The sequence below is a fragment of the Equus asinus genome, chromosome 20, assembly GCF_041296235.1.
Source record: "Equus asinus isolate D_3611 breed Donkey chromosome 20, EquAss-T2T_v2, whole genome shotgun sequence".
NCBI classification, from domain to species: domain Eukaryota; kingdom Metazoa; phylum Chordata; class Mammalia; order Perissodactyla; family Equidae; genus Equus; species Equus asinus.
Window position 1 is genome coordinate 85,954,041 of NC_091809.1, and position 21,311 is coordinate 85,975,351.

General features: G+C 50.8%; 1 protein-coding gene across 24 annotated transcripts; it reads left to right on the forward strand.

Moving 5' to 3' along the window:
- The first annotated feature begins 57 nt into the window (after positions 1-57).
- PGAP2 (post-GPI attachment to proteins 2) lies at positions 58-20,865 on the forward strand. 24 transcript variants are annotated; one of them, XM_014841963.3, is made up of 7 exons: positions 58-235; positions 7,484-7,504; positions 10,484-10,658; positions 18,436-18,688; positions 18,830-18,936; positions 19,551-19,659; positions 19,865-20,865. In XM_014841963.3, exons 3-7 carry the CDS (start codon positions 10,494-10,496, stop codon positions 19,993-19,995), a joined length of 765 nt encoding a protein of 254 aa, XP_014697449.1. In that variant the 5' UTR covers positions 58-235; positions 7,484-7,504; positions 10,484-10,493; the 3' UTR covers positions 19,996-20,865. The 24 variants fall into 24 exon arrangements, 23 of the variants coding, with proteins under 23 accessions (XP_014697449.1, XP_070346947.1, XP_070346941.1 ...); XM_070490846.1 differs by having other exon boundaries at positions 97-235; positions 18,594-18,688; positions 19,865-20,857; XM_070490840.1 differs by having other exon boundaries at positions 97-235; positions 18,830-18,924; positions 19,865-20,853.
- Positions 20,866-21,311: the final 446 nt, after the last annotated feature.

Sequence of the window (21,311 nt, forward strand, 5' to 3'; positions counted from 1 at the left end):
GGCGGTGGGAGGCATGGAGTCCCGCCCCTCGCCGCCGCGGTTGGCTGGGAGGGAGTCGTGACGTCACATAGGGCCCCTCGAAGTGGGTTGGTGAGTGGCTACGTTGGGGTGCACGGGGCGGGGAGTGGGAGAAGAATGGTGACGCTATGGTGAGGCTCCGCCCCCCTCCTTGGACCGGAGAGACTCGGGCTGCTGAAGCTCGGGCCAATCAGAGGAAAGGCTCCAGGATGGCATGGTAACTATTCTACCCTTTCCTTGCCCCAGTCCGCGGGCGGTGATGGGAAGGATCTCTCTCCGAGTTGCCCGCACTTCCTGGCCAGACCGCGTGCGGAGCTGGAGGGCCCCCCCCGGGAGGTCCCTCTGTCTGGGTAGTTTGTCTGCAGCTCCTTTGAGGCTCTAAAACCTGGCCTCCTTGTCTCCTGACCCATGCCAGCCCCAGCACAACCTTTCCCTCTCTGAATCCCTAGAATAGACGTTATGAGCATTAGCAACGCCCTAGGGAATGGCTTATTACAGGGCTTGGTGCACATGAGGATTCTTGGAATTTCTTTCCTACCTGCACTTTAGGAACCCATACTTGTTCTTAAAGGCCTGGTTCAAATGTTCCCGTCCTGTCTGGGATACATTTGCCGATCTCTCCCAGCGTGTCAGGCTAATGCTTGCGCGGGCCTCTGTTACAGCCTTGTTACTTTGTGTTCTATTATTTTCTTTCCTGTCTTCTGTGCCCGGGCTCTTGAACGCTACAGCTGCATTTTCTACGTGCTGGTGTTACTTTCCTCTGGGGCCTAGCTCAGAGCAGAAGCCTGGTATTACAACTAGTGAAGGTTGAGCATGTTCTGGAAATTAGACCTAGTGACTTAGCGTCCCACGCAGAATATCAGGGACTGTGCTCAGAAAACGAAGCCTATTAGAATTACCCCTCCACCACTACCACCTCCTCCTGGAGCATCAATACAAAATTGAAATGGGCTCTGCCCAAAACGTAGGCAAACTTGAATCCTTCAAGGTTTTCAGTGGTGGCAAGAGATTAGAGAGAATTTGTCAAAAAGTGGAGTGGTCTTGAAGATAAAGGATAGGAGAAACCTGGTACATTGTAGATGCGCAGGAGATGCTTGAAGGAAGAAAAAAATAAATATATGGATGGTCAAATAATAAAGCTAGTTTAACATCTGACTCTAGACACCTTTCCCCAACTCCTCCATGTAAACATCTCCTTTTCCTCCACCCTCCTTTGTCTATGCTCTACATCAGAAAGTCATTACTCTCTCTGGATAGTTAGAGTCGCTTCCCCACTGCCCTCTTGAACCTTTGATTTCTCACCTTCCAATCCTCAAACCCAATTATGTTTAAGCCTCTCCTCTATTTATTCTGGTGCTCCTAAAGCCAGGCACACAGTATAGGTGCACATTAAATGTTTGACACATGAATGAGTGAATTAATTTCTTTTTTTTGAGGAAGGTTACCCCTGAGCTAACTATTGCCAGTCTTCTTTTTGCTGAGGAAGACTGGCCCTGAGCTAACATCTGTGCCCATCTTCCTCTACTTCATATGTGGGGCGCCTACCACAGCATGGCTTGCTAAGCCATGCCATATCCACACTGGGATCCGAACCGGTGACTCCCGGGCCGTCAAAGCAGAACGTACGCATTTAACTGCTGCACCACCGGCCGACCCCATGAATTAATTTCTTAAGTAGAATAGGAATAGAAGTGTGGGACTTTGGGGGCTGGCCCCGTGGCCGAGTGGTTAAGTTCGTGCACTCCGCTGCAGCGGCCCACGGTTTCACTAGTACATGGTACCTCTCTCAGGCCACGCTGGGGTGGCGTCCCACTTGCTACAAGTAGAAGGACCTACAGCTAAAATATACAACTATGTACTGGGAGGATTTGGAGAGAAGAAGGAGAAAGAAAAAAAAAAAAAGCGTGGAACTTTTGAGTCAGAGAACCCTGGGTTTAAATCTGAACGCAACCATGTGTTAGCTGTATGAACTTGGGAAAATTTCTTAACCCCTCCGAACCTTAGTTTCATTGTCTGTAAAATGGGGATAACTATACTTGCCTCATAGGGTTATGAGAATTAAATGAGATAAAGCACTTAGCATGGTATCTGGTATCAGTAAGCCTCAATAAATGATAGATATCATTTGTATTCTTTAAAAACGTCAAGGCATATCCATTCTAAATAGTCTGAGATTGGATTCTGACACAGAAAAGGGGCTCAGAAATATGTCTTGAGTGAGTAACTGAGTACATTCAGTCCAAAGTACCAGTGGGTGTGCAGGAGCTGGGATCCTTAAATAGTGCATACTTGTGGGAAGACTGGAGGGGGAGACATTGGGTGAAGCATACTGCAGGGAGGAATTTCCTGTGACCATGGTGATTTCTAAGTAGAAGGACCTCTTGTTAGGTACTCTGAGAAGCATGTGACCCACAAGCTCATCATTCCCAGGGACTTCTGCTCTGAGAAGAACTTCTTTATGGGCCATGGATTCCTGGACCCACATACTCTAATCTGCCTAATTCACATAATACCCCTTTTGGTTATCATTATCTTCCTTCTTCTCTCTAAAGACAAGGAGTTTGGAGCATGTTCACAAAAGCTTGCTGAGCCCAGCTCTGTCCTGGGCATCAGGAGCCCAGAGATGTCCACAGCTCAATGCTCTGCCTTAGCCAAGAGAGACAGCACTAAATAAAGTCCAGCTCTGTCCTGGGAGCCCTCAATCTCTCACACACATGCCCTGAGAACTCACTCTATGCAGTTGTGGAGGATTAGTTCTCAGGGAGGAGAGGAGGAGACAGACCGGTGAAGACTGCAGAATCATGGAAGGGCAAGAAACTTTCTTCCAGAATGATGGTTCTAGATTTCTTATCTGGTGCGTTGGAAAGAACAGCAGAGTTGGAATCAAGCAGAGCTAAGTTCAAGTCCTTGATCTGCTACTTTTTAGACCTTGTACAAGTTATATTTAATTGTTCTGTGCCCCAGTTTCCTTGTCGATAAAATGGGCATGATAATTCCTATTTTGTAAAGTAGTTGTGAAGGTCAAATAAGATAATGACATTTGCAGAGGGCTGGGCACATGTTTGGCACATGGTAAGTACTCAGTAAATGTTGATTTCCTTCCTCTTTTCCTATAAATTGATAAGAGAGGGTGATGTTTATAAATAGCATATAATTAGATTTTTATAAATCTTGTGTGAATATCTTTGACTTTTAACTAGAGCATTTAGTCCATTGCATTTAATGAATTTACTGGTATATTCAGGATTTTATCTTTTCTATTTGTCCCACCTGTTCAGTTTCTATTTCTCTCTCTTTTTTTATTTTCATTTTTTGTCATAATAAATGCCATTTATTGATGCCCAGCTCTTTGCCAGATTTTTTGAAAATTGAGATATACTTCACATTGTATAACATTCACTCATTTAAAACATACAATTCAGAAGTTTTTAGTATATTCACAGTGTTGTGCAACCATCACCACCGTCTAATTCCAGGACATTTTCATAACCCCAAAAAGAAACCCCAGACCCATTAGCAGTCATTCCCCATTTCCCCCTTTCCCTAGCCCCTGGCAGTTACTAATCTACTTTCTGTCTCAATGGATTTGTGTATTCTGGACATTACATATATTTCCCATAAATGGAATCATAAAATATGTGGCCTTTGTCTCTGACTCCTTTGATTTAGCATAATGTTTTCAAGGTTCATCCATATTGTAGCATGTATCAGTACTTCATTCCTTTTTATGGTTGAATAATATTCCATGTTATGGATATACCATATTTTGTTTATACATTCATGAGTTGAATGACATTTGAGTTGTTTTCACCTTGTAGCTACTATGAATAATGTTGCTATGAACATTCGTTCGTGTGCAAGTTTTTTTGTGGACATGTTTCAGTTCTCTTATATTTATGCCTAGGAATGGATTTGTGGGGTCACATGGTAGCTCTTTGTTTAACTTTTTGAGGAACTACCAGACTGTTTTCCAAAGTGGTTCCACCAGCAATATATGAGGGTTCCAGTTTCTCTAAAACCTTGCCAACGCTTATTTTCCTTTTTTTTTTTTTTAAATAGCCATCCCAGGAGATGTGAAGTCTCATCTCATTGTGGTTTTTTACATACATTTCCCTAATGACTATTGATGTTGACCATCTTTTCACGTGCTTATGGGCCATTTAAATCTCTCCTTTCTTGCAGTCTTTTTGATTATTTCACTTTTTCTCCTATAACAGTTTGAAATTAAATTATTTTTCTATTATTTTAGTGATCTCCCTAGAAATTACCACATGCATTCCTAACTTACTAAAGTGTCAAGCTAATCAATACCTTTATAGAAAGGGTAGAGTTTTTTGAGATGGAGGAAAAGCAGCATTCTAGGCCGGATGAACAGGGAGGACAAAGATATGGGACCACGAAAGAGCTCGGTGTATCCAGGGTTGCAAACGGGAGCTTCATGCTAGAAGTGATAGAGAAGACAAAGAAAGTTCTATAGAACAATGGAGATTTAATTACTATTTGAGGCAGAGTGGAGCTAGAGCAAGGTGGGTGAGCCTAGAGTGACTAATTGAAAGCCACCCAAGAAAGGTGTCTCTGCCATGAAAAAGATCTCTGGGAAGAACAAAGAACGGTCCTCCTCCAGGCAGGAAAACTTTCCTGAGGCTGCCCAGGAGGCAGGGGCAGAGTTTAGCTGGATGTCTTTTGCACTGTCTATGTCCCTGCCGCTTTACCTACCCCCAGCCATGCTCACCCTGCCCCTACCCCCCACCCCCAGCAGTCTTTCTTCAAAGGCCTTTCTTGCAGTTCCTAAATCTCTTCTTGATATATCTAAATCATGCCCATCCTTCAAAACTCAGTTCAATTAAATCAGTCCAGCAAATATTTTCTGGGCTCTTACTCCATGTCTGTCCCTAAGCTAAGCTGAGAGATCCAGAAATAGATGGAACAGTTGAGGATTCCATCCTTAAATGAGCTCCCAGGAAGGTGGTGGAAACAGGCAACAAATTATTTCACTGGCTTGTAGTCAAAGCTCTAATAAAGGTGTGATGGAAGGCCATCTGAGGCTGCCTGTGGCGTGGGGAAGTGGGCAGATCAGGGGGTCTAGGGAGAGATAAGGTGGAAGTTGAGCAAAGCTTCATGGAAGATGTGAGTGTAGCTAAAATGTAAAATAATGTGGTTGCTGGAATAGAGGATGGCCAGATTATGAAGGATGTTGAGTACCACACTAAGGAATTTGCTCTTGATCCTGAAAGCCATGGAGAGTTACTAAATAATTTTCAGCAAGGAATGGACATGATCAAATCTGTGTTTTAAGAAGAGCCAATGTGGCTGTAATGGGAGGATGATGAAAAGATAGGAAGGCAAGGAGGCCAGTGAAGGAAATCTCCTACAGGAAGCTTCCTTGACAACTACATCTCACATTCACGTCCCCTCTTCTGGCCCTCACCTATACACTGCCCCCGTGCTCCTGGGGGCTGGAACATCCCTGTAAACAAATGCTCAGTTAGCTTGGGGTATCTGGTATATATGTGTGGACAGGGGGAATGGACAGTGATGGTGGCTAAGATGGCTTATCCAACATGTCAAACTCAAGTGTCCAGGGCTGGAAAATGGTGGTGCTGTTTCAGGCACAGGCCTCTCTCGGGTATGTCCAGGCAACAGACAAACCAGCCAGGAGGGCAGGAGACACTGGAAGCCTTCAACAGCAGCAGCAGCTTCATGGACAATGGACAAAAGCCAATTCAGCAAACACTGAGTGCTTACTGAATGAAGGCGAGACTAGATGCTTAGATGCTTATTCAACTTCTTTACCTGTAAAATGGATTTCATCAAAGTTACCTCACCAGATTATTAAGGGGTCAAATAAGAGTATACATAAAGGCCCTGGCACATAGTGAGAACTCATTCTTTTCTTCCACTTTCCTTCGTTAAATCAAGGTAGGTCATAGTCTCTCAACCTGGAGGAAACAGATTCAGAGAGGGTCAGTGACAGCTGAGGTTAGACAGTTCAGAAAAGGCTCAGTCAGGGTGAGTTCAGACTGTAGCTTACACATCTAGTCGTAATAACCATGGTGTACCTTCCATGTACCTGGCACACTGCTACATTACCTCATTTAATCGCACAACAACCCTATGATGTGGATTGGTTTTAAGAGTCTAAAACCATTTTACAGATGAGGCAACTCAGACTCAGCACTATATAATGAATTGCCCAAATTGCCAGAGAATTAAAGGCAAGATTAGAGCACCTTAAGTTTCAGTCACTGGGGGTGGTCTAGAGGCAGGGAGAAGGGACCCAGCCTCAGGGAATGGTATTTAGGGCCAAAGGAACAGATAGGGAGTCAAGACAGGGAAGAAGGGCCAGGAGCAGGCATCTGTGGGTTGGAGGATGACTTGAAGCCCCAAGGTCTGAATCTAGTATCAAAACTAAATAGAGACGGTTCTTTCAGTAAAGTTTTACTAATTGTTCATTTGCCCTGAGACTTTAAAGGACAGGGCGAGGAAGCATTCAAAGTCAAGAAAAGTACTTTTTAGAATAAGACACCTTCCCTCCAGACTTGGAGCGCCCAGGAGTGAGCCCAAGATCTCTTTGGGTCCCCCACCATCGCCCAGCCTGGGGCCTGCCACAGAGAGGGCCTAGGCTGAGTGAATGCTAGGGGATTAGCAATGTATAGTGATTAAGGGAATGACCTTAGGTGCCAGACTTGAATCCTGGTTCTGACATTTACTAGCTGTGCCAGTAGGTAAAGTGCCTTCTCTGTTTTCCAGTGGTAAAATGGGGATAGTAATAGTATCTACCTCGTAGGGTTTTTATGAGGATTAAATGGGATAACACTTAAAAAGAGAAATGCCCGGGACACAGAGGTTGCTCAAAATGTGCTAGTTATTACTGTAGGGATTTAAATGGGAAAAATGTGATGGTAACTGTCTAGCTCAGAAGTCTTCACCCTCCGCAGGTGCTCTCACCCCACATTGTGCCTGCAGGAAGGATTACTGGTGCTTTCATCCTCTTTCCCGGTCGGGGTAGGATGGTGTTTGCAAAGGGAGCCAAGAGTCCCCTCAGGTTCCTTTATGAGTCAGTCAGGGTGGGGAGGGAAGCCTAGGGGGCTGGTTTTTGGGAATCAGCACTCTCATGGTGGGGAGAGACCTGGGGCTGGGGGTAGGACAGCCGCACTCTGTGCGACGTTAGGCAGGACTGGGCGCCCTCTCCTGATCAAAGGTGGGAACAGCTCTCGCCCAGAGTTTCTGGGATGGGCTTCACTGGATCTCCCTATATGTAAGGTGCTCTTCCCTTTGCTGAAATGTCCCGCATTGGCTCTGAGGAGCAAAGCTTGGGGGTGGGTCGCCGAGGTGGGGGCGAAATTGGTTTAATGTTTCCGAAGGGCGAAGCTGGGTAATTCTGCTAGAATCGGGGAGAAGGGGAAGGAGGCAGGGAAGATTGAATTCGGGGCCCTGTTGAATAAATTTTATGTTTTTTCAACAGGTGATGGAACGCAGATGAGAGGTAAGATCACAAGGTGGGTCATCCAACGTGTCAAGCCAAGGTGTCTAGGGCTCTTCCGGCTGCCCCCACGCAGCCAGAATTAGTGGTGCAGACCAGGGCTAGAGAGGCATGGCACGAGAGAACGCCAGATTAAGGGGGAGAGCCCGGGGTCCGGGTCTGCAGAAGTGGGGAGGGGCCGGCAGAGGATCTGGGCGCAGTTTCCTCCCCAAGTTCCGCCCCGAGCGCGCCGGCCCCGCCCCCGCCGTTCCTGCTCCGATCCGCCCCCCGCCCCCCCTCTGCTCGCCACCCCCCCACCCCCCTACCCTGGGCCCGGTCGGGCCTGGGCTCCCCCAGTGGTCCCCCGGCACCCGGCCTGCGCCAGCGCAGCCTCCTCGCCGCCACATCCTAGGTGAGTATGGGGTTGGGTGTGCCAGACCGCCGGGCTGCCCCACTTAGGGGACCTCGGCCACGTGGTCAGCCTCCGCAGGGCCCGGCCCAAGCTCTGGGGGTCCTGGTGCCTGCCCGGGAACTGCAGCTGTCCTGATTTGCTGAGCTGACGCCTTCCCCTCCGCTCCCCCACACGAGGCTGGGTGTTCAGGGCTTGAGCTGTCCCTTCGCTCCTCGGGGACTCCTGGTCAGGATTCCTCCTTGGGTGCCAGGGGATGGAGATGTGGGGGGCGTCGGAACCCCATAGATTACTTTCAAATCCAAGCTCTGCCAGTTATTAGCCTGTGGCCTTGAGCAAGTGTTTTTAACCTCCCTGAGCCTCAGTTTCCTCTTCTGTAAAATGGAAATGTAGAGTCTATGGTGCCTACCTCATAGAATGATAGTGAGGATTAAAAGAAACAATGTATATCTGGTGCTAAGCAGGGTGCCTAGTATTCAGAAGGCACCTAGTAGATGTGGATTTGGACTGGAGGCTGAGAAGATCTTTAGGAACCATTAGAGATAAGATAGGGGTACTCCTAAGAAAGCAGTTTTCAGCAGGTAGTATCTACGAGGAAGTTAGAGTTGACAGGGGCTGAACAGCTGCCTTTCAGGTAGTGAGCTTCCTGTCTTGAGGCTGGAGGAGTAGAATGACCAAGTTGGAATGCTTTAGTAGTAATCTAAACCATGTGACCCCCATGTTGCACAACTGTGGAAACAGGCCCAGAGAAGTTAGGTGACTTGCCCAAGGTCACACAGCTAAAAGGGAGTGCAGGCATACCTCTAAGAAGTGGAACAGACTGCTCCTTGAACTTCCTTATCACCCCCCTGCCTTGAGCAGTGCCTATTCATTCCCTGAGGATCTGGTCTTCAGTTTGGGGATCCCAGTGGTCCCTGAGGGATCTAGAGCAGCTGACATGAGGGAGGGATGTTTGGAGGGGGGACTACTACTGCTACAACCCCAGAATCTGGATTTGGGCTGAGTGGGGAAGTTATTCGTTCCCCTTCTAGGGCCTGGAGGGACTTATAATTCTCTTGGGGATGATCCAAGGAATGTATTTGATTTGGGAGGGTCACCAGAGCCACTTCCAACTCCCCTGGGAGACTCCTGGCCCCCAAAGGGAGAAAGGAGCTTGAGCAGTTGAGGCAGGCTGCCTGATGGGGCCTGGCAGAGAGGCTGGTGGGGAAGATGGATGAGAATGCAGAGGCGTATCCACCTGGCTGTTCCGGAATGCCAGGAGGCCAGCGTCACTGAGGTCGGGGTTCTTCCTGAGGGTGGGACTAGAGGGCAGAGTCCTGAGGGCGGGGCCAGGAAGAGGTGGGACGTGATCTGGCAAGGCCCTTGAGTCCAGAGGGCGGGTTCTTTCTGTATCTGGAGCCAGCCCTAGTTTGGCAACAAGAAGTCTAAGTTCTGAGGATGGCTTTCCCTCAGGCTCAGCACATGGCTTTGAGGAAGGGCCTTCCTCTCTCTGTGTCTTGGTTTCTCTGTCTTTGCAATGGGCATAGGGCTGACTGACTCATCTGTATAGGATTTGGTTTTTACCTTCTTCCTCCCATGGACAGGCACCCCTTCTACCCACCCCCCCAAACCTGACCTAATCTGGCCTTTCTGCCCAGAGAGGAGGGGGTTAAGGAAGGCCAGAGCTGCAGTTTGTAACCCCTTGAGCCCCACATCGCCCCACTGCTGGCTCTTGTGTTTGCGGTGTGACCGTGAGCGGGTTCCTATCCCTCTCTTTCTATAGACAGAGGGGGACTGGGCTAGGATTGCTGGTGTATCCTCAGCTATTATAGTCCTGACCTTGGATACCCTCGTCTGAGCGGGGAGTCACAGCCCTCAGGAGCTAACTAGTCTCCAGTGGGGGCGAACAGGCCCCTGGGTACTGGGAAGCCTCCAGAAGCTGACCAGGCAGCTCTCTCCAGCAAACAGCAAGCCCAGGCTAGTATCAGGCCTGATTCCGCAAAGCCTTTCACCCTCAGAGCACATGAGGCAGCAGGCGGGGACAAGCAGGGAGTCGAGGTTCTGTTGGCTTCCATGGAATCCTTGCTGCTGTGGACTGCGGTGCAGATGCACAGAGCACACAGAGCCTGGGAGGGGACTGGATGTGCAGAAGGTCCCTGGGCCAGTGGGTGAAGCAGGGAGAGCTGATGGGAGGCCCCGAAGACCAGAGACTCAAAGGCCTGGGGGAGGAGATGGGCCATTCTGTCCACTGGGAGGTTTTAGGATTGGTTCCTGAAACAAGAGAGACTAGTTAAACCAGCTCCTGTAGTCCTAGGCCTGTCAAGCCAGGAATAGGGGTGAGGATAAGCTCTCCCAATCTATTCAAGTTTCATCTTAGCACAGATTTGGTTCACTGTCTTTCCTCTGAAATTGGGGCTGAATGTTCTCCTGGGATTCTGAATCAGTCTTCTTCATCCAGGGCAGGAGCTGGTCAAGCTTAGGGGCTAGGTGGCTTCCTTCTCAGACTCCCCAACCAAGAGCATGGCTAAGCTGAGGACTGAGCACAAGGGCTGGCTTCACCACTGAGTCCCAGCCTTGCTGCCTTGGGCCCTGACAGCACCCCACTCCATCCCCAGGTCTGACAAGATGTACCAGGTCCCAATGCCGCTGGACCGGGATGGGACCCTGGTCCGGCTCCGCTTCACCTTGGTGGCCCTGGTCACAGTCTGCTGTCCACTTGTCGCCTTCCTCTTCTGCATCCTCTGGTCCCTGCTCTTCCACTTCAAGGAGACTACGGCCACACACTGTGGGGTAGGGCTTGGGGGGTACTGATACCTCATATTCAGGCCCAATTAGATCATTTTTAGATCCTGCCTCTATTGTAACAGGATTAGCCATCTTTCCAGTGGGGTCCATCAAACATACTGGGCTGCTGGGGGGATGCCTGCAAATTGAGGTTGCAAGGATTAGTCTCCCTCCACCTTCCATGGAGGTCACTGGGGTCATGGGGTCACTGAAGTTGGGTAGCCCCAGGCCCCAGAATCCAATCCTTACTACTTGGAGGGGCAGATTCAGGAGCCCCATGATTTTCTGGGGGATGGAGACAGGACAGGACTGGGCTAGAGGGTATTTGGGGCCTCTGAGTGTGGCCCTGTGGCCTTGTGCCTGTCTCTGCGGGAATGTGATTATATATATGGTGTGTATAACTGTGAGGGACATGACTGTAATAGCTTTGAGTGGGGTCTGTGTGTGAGAGAGACTATATTTGTGCCTGTCTGCATGGGGACCTGTTCATGTGTGTGTATATGTAGGTCCGATCCCCTCTGATGTTCCACAGGTGGCTGTGCACCCCCTGGACTGGGGTATGGTGTGTTAAGCCAGGAGAAAGATATGTGAGTTTTCTCTGTAGGCTATTGGAATAAATGGGGTGAGACCTGTGTTGACCTCTGTTATATTCTTGATTCATCTGCTGACTCTCTGTATCACCTGAGACACAGAGACTGAGCCTGTTTCCCCATGTCTAAAACGAGGTTGATAATTCCTGTCCTCCTCCTTCTCAGGGCCTGTGTAGAGCTCCAGATAGAGGAAGGATGGGAAGGTGGTTTGGGGAATGTGAAGGGTGAGGAGCAGAAGGAGGAGGAGTAAGAGGGGATTGTCAGGTTGGAAGGCAGGGCAGGAGAGGAAGTTAGCCTAGGGGCTACAGGTGGGAAAGAGGCCGGGCCTGGACATGGACCCTTGGACTGGCCTCACAGAGAGCTCCGAAGGCCTGCAGTCAGCCGAGCTTCCCACCTTCCTGTAGAGAGCATCTGCTCCAGGAAAAGGGCTGTGACTAGCAGTGGAGTCTGGCTGGCAGGGGTCGGGGCCCACTTCTTTTGTTCATATGATTTGAAGTTTTCCCTGTTCTGTTTGTCAGTGTTGTAGACATGGGCCTTGAGCTATGGGCATCCTGTCTGTTGAAACCCAGGGCTCAGAGCTATCAGAAAGAACAGGGCCGAAAGAAAAGGGAGTGACCAGGTGATCTGAAGAGGAAGATCAGAAAAGGGTCCATCCACCAGCCTTTCCTGACCTAGTTCTCATCTTAGATAATGCATCAAATGTTTCTCTTACCCTAGCCAACTCCTCTTCATTCTTCAAAACTCTGCTCAGGTGTCTCCTCCTCCAAAAGCCTTCTCCAGCCTCCCTGTCTCTGAGTTCCCACAGTTCCCTGTGTTATCTCTCACACAGTTGTATCACATCATATTTGTGTCTGTCTTCCCCGCCAGACTGGGAGCTCCTTGAAGGTGGGCACTGCATCTGAATCAGAAAGTATTTGTTGAATAAGTGGCTAGGACCCTCCTATCTCAGTGCCCTGGGAAAAGGAAGGCATGGTATAATGCAGTCCTAGTTCGTACAGAAAACTGTAATTTTTGTATGGCTTATAGAGTTAAATGGAGTAAGCTATTTGCTCTTCCCCTTGTGGCTGGCTCTGAGGGCTAATGGGATCAATAACCTCAGCATACCTGGCGTACCTATAACCCATTCTTGGCATACTAGTTAGGGAGCTAAGCCATAGGTAGTTGCTGGAGGGGTACCTGGCCTCTCTGGGGCAGGACCAGGCCTAGTGACCCTGGAGGTATTTTGTCCCCATTCCCTGGGACTACCATGTTGGATCCAGCTGGGGATTTTCATGTATTCTCTCAATTTCTCACCCTGAGTGTCCCAGGAATGGCCAACCCTAGGAATAAAAGAAGTAATCTTAGTCCACCACGTCTATAATTAGATGACTTTGCCTCTGCTTGCACATATCCAGTGATGGGGAGCTTCCTTCCTCCCCAGGCAGCCTATTCGAAGGAGGCTTGGTAACTAACAATTAGCAAGCTCTTTCTTATAGTGAGCATATACTGTCTTTCTGGTGAATCTCTACCTTGGCCCTCACTCTGCTTTGGGAACCTTAGAGCTACTCTTTCCTCCTAGCTTCCAGCCAGTCCTGCAGAGATGGTAGGGCAATAATGGGGGGGGGGGGTCCCTGAGTCTACTCTTTGTAGGTAGCATAACTCCAGTTCCTTTAGGCAGCCCTCACAGGACATGTGCCCCTGGGCTTGGCCCAGTTTGTCCCTGTTCTCCTCTAGGCCCTGATCTGGGGATAGGATTTCATATGGCCTGGGCACTACAGGCAAGAGCAGGACCGTTCCCTTCCTGTTACTGGCTGTTAGACCTCTGTTAATGCAGCCTGAGCTGCCGTTAGCTGTTTCTGCTTGGGTACAGGCTGGACACTGATACCTCACATTCAGGCTTGTCTGGATCTCTTTGGGATCCTGAATCTATTGTACTAAGATTAGCTAGCTCTCCACTGGGGCCCAACAAACAAACTCAGTCCTGCTCCAATAAAAAGGGGCCAAATCCTGTTCTGCTTTCTCCCTTTCCCTTCCCAGAAACCTGCCTGTTTCCCTGGACACAACCCTCAGGAAGGTCCCTACCCCCATTCCTGTCAAGAAAGCTGTTGTGGGCTGACCTGAGCCACTATCACTTGTTACCGTTGCAGAGTGTTCTAGGATTTATGACGTGGCCTTGTTGGTCCTGGGAGGGCTGTGTGTCTGGGGAGGGGGTGGAGATCTGGGCTCTGTGGGCGGGAGGGCAGGCCCTGGCGAGCTGGGGGTGGGACGCTCTAGTCTTGGAACAGTCTCAGTCTGGCTAGAGCCCTCAACCCAAGCCCCGGATCCTTCAGCACCCAGTGTGAGTGTCGCTCAGTGCGTGCCCCTCCCCATTCCCTGATGTTGAGCTCAACTAGTGGACTGGGGTTCCCTTAATGGAGGGAGGTATGAGTCCCAAGGAGAGGTTTGATCCTAGGCCTTTTTAATACAAAGCTATCTCTTACTGCTCCCCAGAAGGGGAACCAGCTTGAGGGGTCATGGTGGTTGGGGCAGCGCGGGGTGGGAGGAGGGAGTTCTCTGCTTCGAGGGAGAACGGAGCGGAAGAAGCCCAGCTCCCTTGCTCTGGGTCTGTCCTTGCCAGTTCTGGACCAGCACAGCAGGTTCAAGCTGAGTGGAGAAGGTTCCCGTGACCCTCAGATTCCCGTAAACCTTGGATTGGGTGACATAGTCTTCTCAGAGAGGAAGGAGATGGAGGTCTGGGGCTCCTTAGGGACCCCGGTATCTTGGGATCAGGGTACTACTGACCTGAGGCTTGGATCATTCTGAGCCTGGGGGTGGATGTCAGGTAGCCTGTGGTCCCATTGAAATAGGTTCTGGGGCACTCCTCCTGTTCCTGGTTGAACTTGGGTGAAGAGCAGGAATGTGGTCAGACAGGGTCAGTGGGAGGGCTTGGACCAGTGTGAGCCAAGGGTCCTTTGTCTAGGTTACTTGGCCTGAAGAAAGCCTTGACTTGGAGCCTTAAACTGTCAGGTTGCAAGAGACCTGAGTCCTAATGTTTGATCCTGGCGTAGTTCTGGGCCTCAGTCTCCCCTTCTGTGGAATGGCAATAATAGCTTTTCCACCTCTGACCCTTCTCCTGAGTGGGTGTGAGAGTCGTGAGAATGGGGTGGGCCATCAGAGCTCCCATGTCCAGGCCACTGGGAGCCTCTGTTCTTCAGACTCTTCAAGAGGTGGGCCTGCAGGACCAGTGTGCCAAGGGGATTCCTAAGAGCAGACCCTGCCTATCTCTGCTGCTCCTGCCCATCTCCCTCTGCATCTCTTTCTCTTCTGCACTGTTTTTCTTTTTCCCTTCTGCTCTTTCTATTTTTTCTACCCTGGCTCTTTCCTATACCCTGAGGAGTCAGCTCTGGAAAGGACCCCACTTTCTCAGGCCCAGGGATCTCACCAGGCCCCAAAGTTGTGTCCCTTGCCCTGCCTGGGCACCACTCCCTACAGGATGTTCTCTGCGGCCTCCCAGCCCTTGGACCCTGATGGGACCGTGTTCCGGCTCCGCTTCACGGCCATGGTCTTATGGGTCATCACTTTCCCCGTGTTCGGCTTCTTCTTCTGCATCATCTGGTCCCTGGTGTTCCACTTTGAGTACACGGTGGCCACTGACTGTGGGGTGAGTGCCAGCTCCCCAGCATCTGGGTCAGGGCCAGGTCAGGAGATGGCGATAAGGGTGGAATCAGAGAGTAGGAGAGAAGGCAGAGGGTCAGAGAGAGAGGAACGGGATAAAAGGATGGTGGGGGGCAGGTCAGAGTTAGGGGGACTTTGGGGGAGAGCCTCAGAGAGTAGAGTCACAGTCTTCCAGGAGTAGAAGAGGATCATAGAGAGTACAAGGGAACAGAGGGGAGTGGGGAAAGGGGAGGGGGCGCGAATAGGCACGAGAGATCATGAGAGGGAGAAGGAGGCTGAGGAAAGACCAGACTGGAAAGGAAGCCAGGACTGAGGAGGGAAGATGAGGCCAGCAGCCAGGAGAAGTAACAGGTGGCTTTAGCCTAGACTGGGGGCCTGACCTGAGAAGACCCTCAGCCCTGCCCTGGGATCTTCTAGCTTGGTTTCTCTCTCTTGCAGCCTCAGGCCCCACGTCCTGTGTCCACTCAGGACTCTGCCAACTAGAAACATAGATGGACTTTCTGTCCCCAAGAGCAGTCCATCAGGCCTTTCCTGAGGGCCCAGGGGAAGAAGCTCTGTGTCAGGGGCATGGAATTGAACGTGGACTTGCCCTTAGCATCTCATTCCTTCCAGAGACAGTCCTAGATAAAGTCAGCGCAACACAGTGAGACAGGATTCCTATTGTGATAAAAGGGGGAACAGGGATTGCAGGGACCAGAGGAAGCACTTAACTCAGCTTGGATGCTGGGGAAGACTTCCTGAAGGAAGTGTGAAGAAGGATCTTTGTGAATGCCAGGCTGACAACTTTTGATTTTATCTAGAGAGCAATGGAGAGCTTTGGAAAGATTTTAAGCAGCAGAGAGACATGATCAGATTTATGCTTTAGAAGACCATTGTGCCTCCTGAGTGGAGAACAGATTTAAGGGCAGGGGGCAAGAATGGGGAGACTGTTGAGGAGGCTAGTGTAATATCTCATGGTCCCAGGGAGACTGGAGCTAAGATGGGGACTGTGAGGATGGAGAGGTGGGGATGGAGTCCTGAGAAAGTAGCAAGTAGAATTGACAGGAATGGGAGTTTTGGTCCGGGCAGAGGGGAGTAAGCTAGGTAGAAAAGTCACCCATAATTTCAGGGGACTTTTATCTTCAGCCAAAGGAATGAATCTCTAATGGTAAAATCTGAGGTGCTATGATAGGGAATTTTTTGGACCCCTCCCTTTATACCATGTGAATTTCTCATCTACTGTTCTGCCGCAGATCCACTGAGGCACGTCCTCCAGGCCAAAGGGTTTCTATTCTTGGGGGAAGGGGTTATGTTACCATCTCTCAGTACTCTTTGCTCTGGGCTCATGGGGAGGTTTGGGGTGAGCTGAGTACCTGGTCCCTGATAGCTCCTGATGTTGCTTGTTGCTGGCATAGTTGGTAAGTGGGGAACTGATGTGCTTGGGATGGGGGTGTGTGTATGAGTATCTATACCTGATTATGCATCTGTGTGTCTGTGTCTGTCTGTGTGTCTGTGTCTGTGCATCTGTGTGATGAGAGGGGCAATCCCTGCTCTCAGAATCCTGCCCCCACCCCTAATCTGAGAGGAGCTTGTAAGGACAGGCCCAGCAGCCACAGGGTCCTAAGTCTCTCTTCCTCCTGAGGCATCCCCCCAACTCTGCCATGTCTACTCTTCACCTGCTTCCCGGCATCAGTCAGGGCTCTGGGCCCTTAAATACTCTGGGCTCTCCCAGCCAAGCTTTAGATGCTGGTCCTGTTCCCCTTAAAACAGCTGATATTGGGGCAGGAGTTTTCAGACTGAATATTCTAGGAAGTGGAGGCAACACTCCCACTAACCTTACTCAGGGGACCTACTCAGAGGGGCAGATGAGTAAGGAGGCTTGGCTGGCTCAGAAGTGTCTGGTGAAGATATGATTCCCACCTCTCGCTCATATGCACGCCTTCCCATGTTCAGCAGCCACATAGCTTACTGCCTCTTTGCAGGCTTTTCAGGGAAGGTTGTCTTCTGAAAGCCATCACTTGTGCTCACTGTGTGCCAGATACTGCAGACACTTTGCCTACATTATATTTAGTATTCATGATCAGCCTGCAAGGTAGGTGGTATTATCCCTCTTTTCCCAGTGAGGAAATTGAAGCTCAGAGAGGTGAAGTGACTTGCTCAAGGTCACCCAGGTAATAAAGGCAGAGCTGGGATGCAGACTCAGGTTTCTATGGCTCCAGAGCCCCGGTGCTGCCTCTTCACTGATGACTCAGACTGAAGATCTGAGCTGCTCTCAAGGTATGATACCTCAAGCCATGGCCTTGAGAGTAGCACCCTCTCTCTGAGAGCTCTGCACTTAGCTTCCTCTGACAGTGCTGAGGGGAATCCACCTCCTTTCCTGTGAAGGTCCTCCCCTAGGACCACCCCTGCTCTGTAAGCTGCCTCCATCATTGCCCACCTTCCCAGCCACTCTGGAGACCCATTCAACATCCTTAGTGGGAGAAAGGAAGGGATCTTCCAGAATCCATCTCTGAACACTGGTCCCACCAGTCACAGCAGGGTCATTCCCTCACTGGGTTGCTGGCCTCTGGCACTGCTCTGGCCCTTGTTGAAGGTTTAAAAAAGTCCATGGAAAGGCAACAGACTGGCTCCCTCTGTCCTGGAATCTTTCAGAAATGTGGATTCTCAGATTCCAGACCTCTGCATTCTCACACAGTCCCGGATGAGTTGCATGCATATTAAATTTGAGAAGCACTGCTCGAGGCGTGGAGTCTAGGAGATCCCTGGCTCCCATCCCTGGCTTTGCAGTCCCCACCTAAACTACCGTTCACTCATCCCCCATCCTCTCACCCTCCCATACAAGCAACACACCGGTCCTTGCAGCTGGGAGCTCCTCCCTCAACTTTAAAGAATGAGGCTCCAGTTCCTTAAGGAACAAGGAATTCTGGGCATTGAGAAAGATGGATGGGAGAGAGACAAAAGAACAGGGGCCTTTTCTTAGATCACCCCAGGTTAGGAGCACCCACTTTCTTAGACATGATCAGGGTGAGGGTATCCTTCCAGCCCACCTCCCCCAGGATCTCACAGTAGCCTCCGCCACCTTGGTATACCTGCCCAGAAGAACAAGTGGAACTGGAGCAGTCAGAAGAACAGCTCTGCTGGACGGTGAATCCAGCACTGTCCCAAAGAAGCTCAGGTGGTCTGTGATCCATTCCCGTCCTCGGGACTGAATCTCGGGTCCTCGGGTCCTGGAACATCCCACAGGGCCTTTCTGAGGGCACAGCCCTGCTCTGTGGGCTCAGAGAGTATCTGAACCTGTCTACAGCTTTCCCAGCCATGTGTAGGTTCCAGTTTGGGTGGAGATGGAGAAGGTCTCAGCACGCCCCTGCACAAACCCTAGGCTGGCTGTGGAATGAGAAGCAAGCACACTGGGGGCCCAGGACCTGGAGCAGGAGGTGGTCTGGGAGAGCTGAAAGAGAACTTCCTGGAAGGAAGGGGCTGCAGCAGAGCCTTCTGAGGGCCGAGGTGGTCAGGTGGAGAAAAGGATCTCCAGGTGGGTGAGCCGCCAGAGCTCGGTGCCCAGACAGGTCACAACTCTCTAGGTGCCCAATTACCTGCCGTCGGTGAGCTCGGCCATCGGTGGGGAGGTGCCCCAGCGCTATGTGTGGCGCTTCTGCATCGGCCTGCACTCGGCGCCCCGCTTCTTGGTGGCCTTCGCCTACTGGAACCACTACCTCAGCTGTACCTCCCCGTGTCCCAGCTACCGCCCGCTTTGCTGCCTCAACTTCGGCCTCAACGTCGTGGAGAACCTCGCGCTGCTAGTGCTCACCTACGTCTCCTCTTCTGAGGACTTCAGTGGGTGCCTAGCCGAGGGAAGGAGGAGTTGGGGAGGGTTTGGGAGGGGACGCCCCTGCCCCTCCCTCGCTTGGATCTTCAGACAAAGGGGTTTGGGTGCTCCCTGCAATGCATGCTCCCAACCCTCCTCTTTCCCTCCAGCCATCCACGAAAATGCTTTCATTGTGTTCATCGCCACATCCCTCAGTCACATGCTCCTCACCTGCATTCTCTGGCGGCTGACCAAGAAGCACACAGTAAGTCAGGAGGTACGGTCTACCCCTAGTGGGGCTCCAGGCAGCCCAGAGGAAAATCAAGGACACTCGTCCACAGGACACGGGTAATGGTGAGGTGGGAACTGGAACTCTAATGGGAACCGGGCTGGGGCTGGGGCTTGGAGACAAGTGGAGGGTGACTGATCGGTTAGAACCTAGGACTGTGTAGTACTGGGTATTATGGGAGAATGGAGAAGAGATGGAGGCTCCAAATAGGGGTAGAATGAGGGGCAGGACCCAGGCCACAGTGGGTTAGGAACACTGTGTCAAGGGTCTGTGGTCTGTAATAACTGCAATCCATCTTCCCCCATACGCACACTTTTCTTCTCCCCACAGTATCTGGAGGTGTTGGGTTGGTGGGTGACTCCAAGAAACTTTCATACACTGTCCCCTTAAAGTAGGAAGGGCAGGGACACCTTTGCTCTTTGGCCTCATTACACTCCCAAATGTAGGGATGTGAACCTGCCCATCATTCCTGCTGCCTATGCCTGTGTCCCCTTCCATGAACAAGGGAGGTTAGACTCAGTCCTTTTGAGGTGGGGCTAAGAGGGAAGGCTGCCCACACATATCCAACAAGCTGCAGAGGGATCAGACAGCCTGTCTCCTAGGATCGAAAGTCCTACAACTGGAAACAGCGGCTCTTCATCATCAACTTTATCTCCTTCTTCACGGCGCTGGCTGTCTACTTTCGGCACAACATGTATTGTGAGGCTGGAGGTGAGGCCAGGCTAGAATCCATAGGTGGTCACAGTGGTTGTGGGATAGTTCTGATATTTTCTATAATGTGCAACATGACAATGGTCTTGGGGGCTGGCTGCCAGTGTTCCCTGGGTAGTCATGTAGTGGTGATCATTTATCCGGAGGCCCTGGGTGTGGGGGGCAGGAGGCTCACTATGCCCTCTTCTTTGTGTCCTCACAACAGTGTACACCATCTTCGCCATCCTCGAATACACCGTTGTCCTAACCAACATGGCGTTCCACATGACGGCCTGGTGGGACTTCGGGAACAAGGAGCTGCTCATTACCTCCCAGCCTGAGGAAAAGCGATTCTAAACCCTTTTCTCCTGCTGAGGAGGAGGAGGAAGCCCACTGCCCAGAAACTAGAAACAAGATGCCACTCTGGCCTTCCACCCTGTGTCCTCTCTGGGCCCAACTGAAGCTGGGGGAATGGGGAGGGAGGGAGGAAGGGCACAAGACAAGGCTTACCCAGCCCTGCTGGCTTCTTTCTCCCACCCACTTGAAGGCCCAGGAGCCTTCAAGCAGCATCACCCTTACCTGAGAGGCCCCAAGAAGCTGAGCTCCCAGGAGAGTTCCACCATCTGGTGCTAAAAAAAAAGTCCTGAGGTTCATAACCATCATCTGGTTCTTGGCCTTTACATAGCCGCCTCTCATTGAGGTCAGAGACCACTGAGCAGTGGCTACCCAAAAACCACAGCCATTTCTCTCTATGGGGTCACTCACTAGACTAATGTGTCTAATGATCTACTGTGTACATCCAGGTCTGTGGCCTAAGGTTGCTGAGGTGTTCAAGTCCTGACCTCACCTCTTTGGTGTGTGCCCTTCCCTATGTAACCCTCAGTGTATCCATGTGGGTGATGGGGCTGTATGATTTCCAAGGGCTCTGCCTGTGTGTGGTTCTAACATCACCTGGTAGAGGTGGTGTTCTGTACCTGAAGGATGACCTGCTTCAGAAAAAGCACTAGCCCAGCACATTATTTCCCTTCCTCTCTGAAATCTCTGGCTTACAAACTCTTCCTACTTGGCAAAGGTGTGGGGTGGGGGGATCAGAGGTAGATTCCTACTCCTAAATGGGCTCTCTGGTATCTCCCCATCCTCCCTACTGCCCCAGGCCCTGAGCTCTCTTGACTGTACATTTTATTTCAAAGGAGAATAAATTTTTTTTTTGCCAACAGTTTGGGCTAGGCTTGTCTTGGGGCTCATCTCTTTAATGGAAGTGAGGTAAGGGACAGGCTCCAGGAGGGAGGGACTAAGTCCATGGCAGAGTATGATTCCAAGTGGCATATCCCCTCACCCGCCTTAGGCCCGGAGTCTCCTAAGGTTGGTGTAAGCCCCCATTTTGGTGAGCAGGAGTGACTGAGCTATCCCTATAATGATTCCAGGCCTAGAAGCTGGGATACCTGGGGGAGTCTTGGGTTGAGGCAAAGGCCTGGGTTCCAGCCCCAAGTATCAGTAAAGATCAGTCCCTTTGTGGGTGTAAGGGGACAGCTCTCAGATGCATGACTGTGAGAACACCTGCCTGCAGGCTAATGGTTCTCAACCTGTTCCTCTCTGAACCCTAGATCAGGAAGTCTTTCCTCATGCTTTGCATCCCAGTCCACTACAGAGTCTGTGGCTGGGCCCCAGAGCAA

Excerpts from the sequence above, each read along its gene's own strand:
- PGAP2 (XM_014841966.3), top strand. The coding sequence starts at position 10,494 with ATGTACCAGGTCCCAATGCCGCTGGACCGGGATGGGACCCTGGTCCGG. Across the intron at positions 18,689-18,829 it reads CTCCTCTTCTGAGGACTTCA|CCATCCACGAAAATGCTTTC; the intron begins GTGGGTGCCTAG and ends CTTTCCCTCCAG. Across the intron at positions 18,937-19,550 it reads AGCACACAGTAAGTCAGGAG|GATCGAAAGTCCTACAACTG; the intron begins GTACGGTCTACC and ends CCTGTCTCCTAG.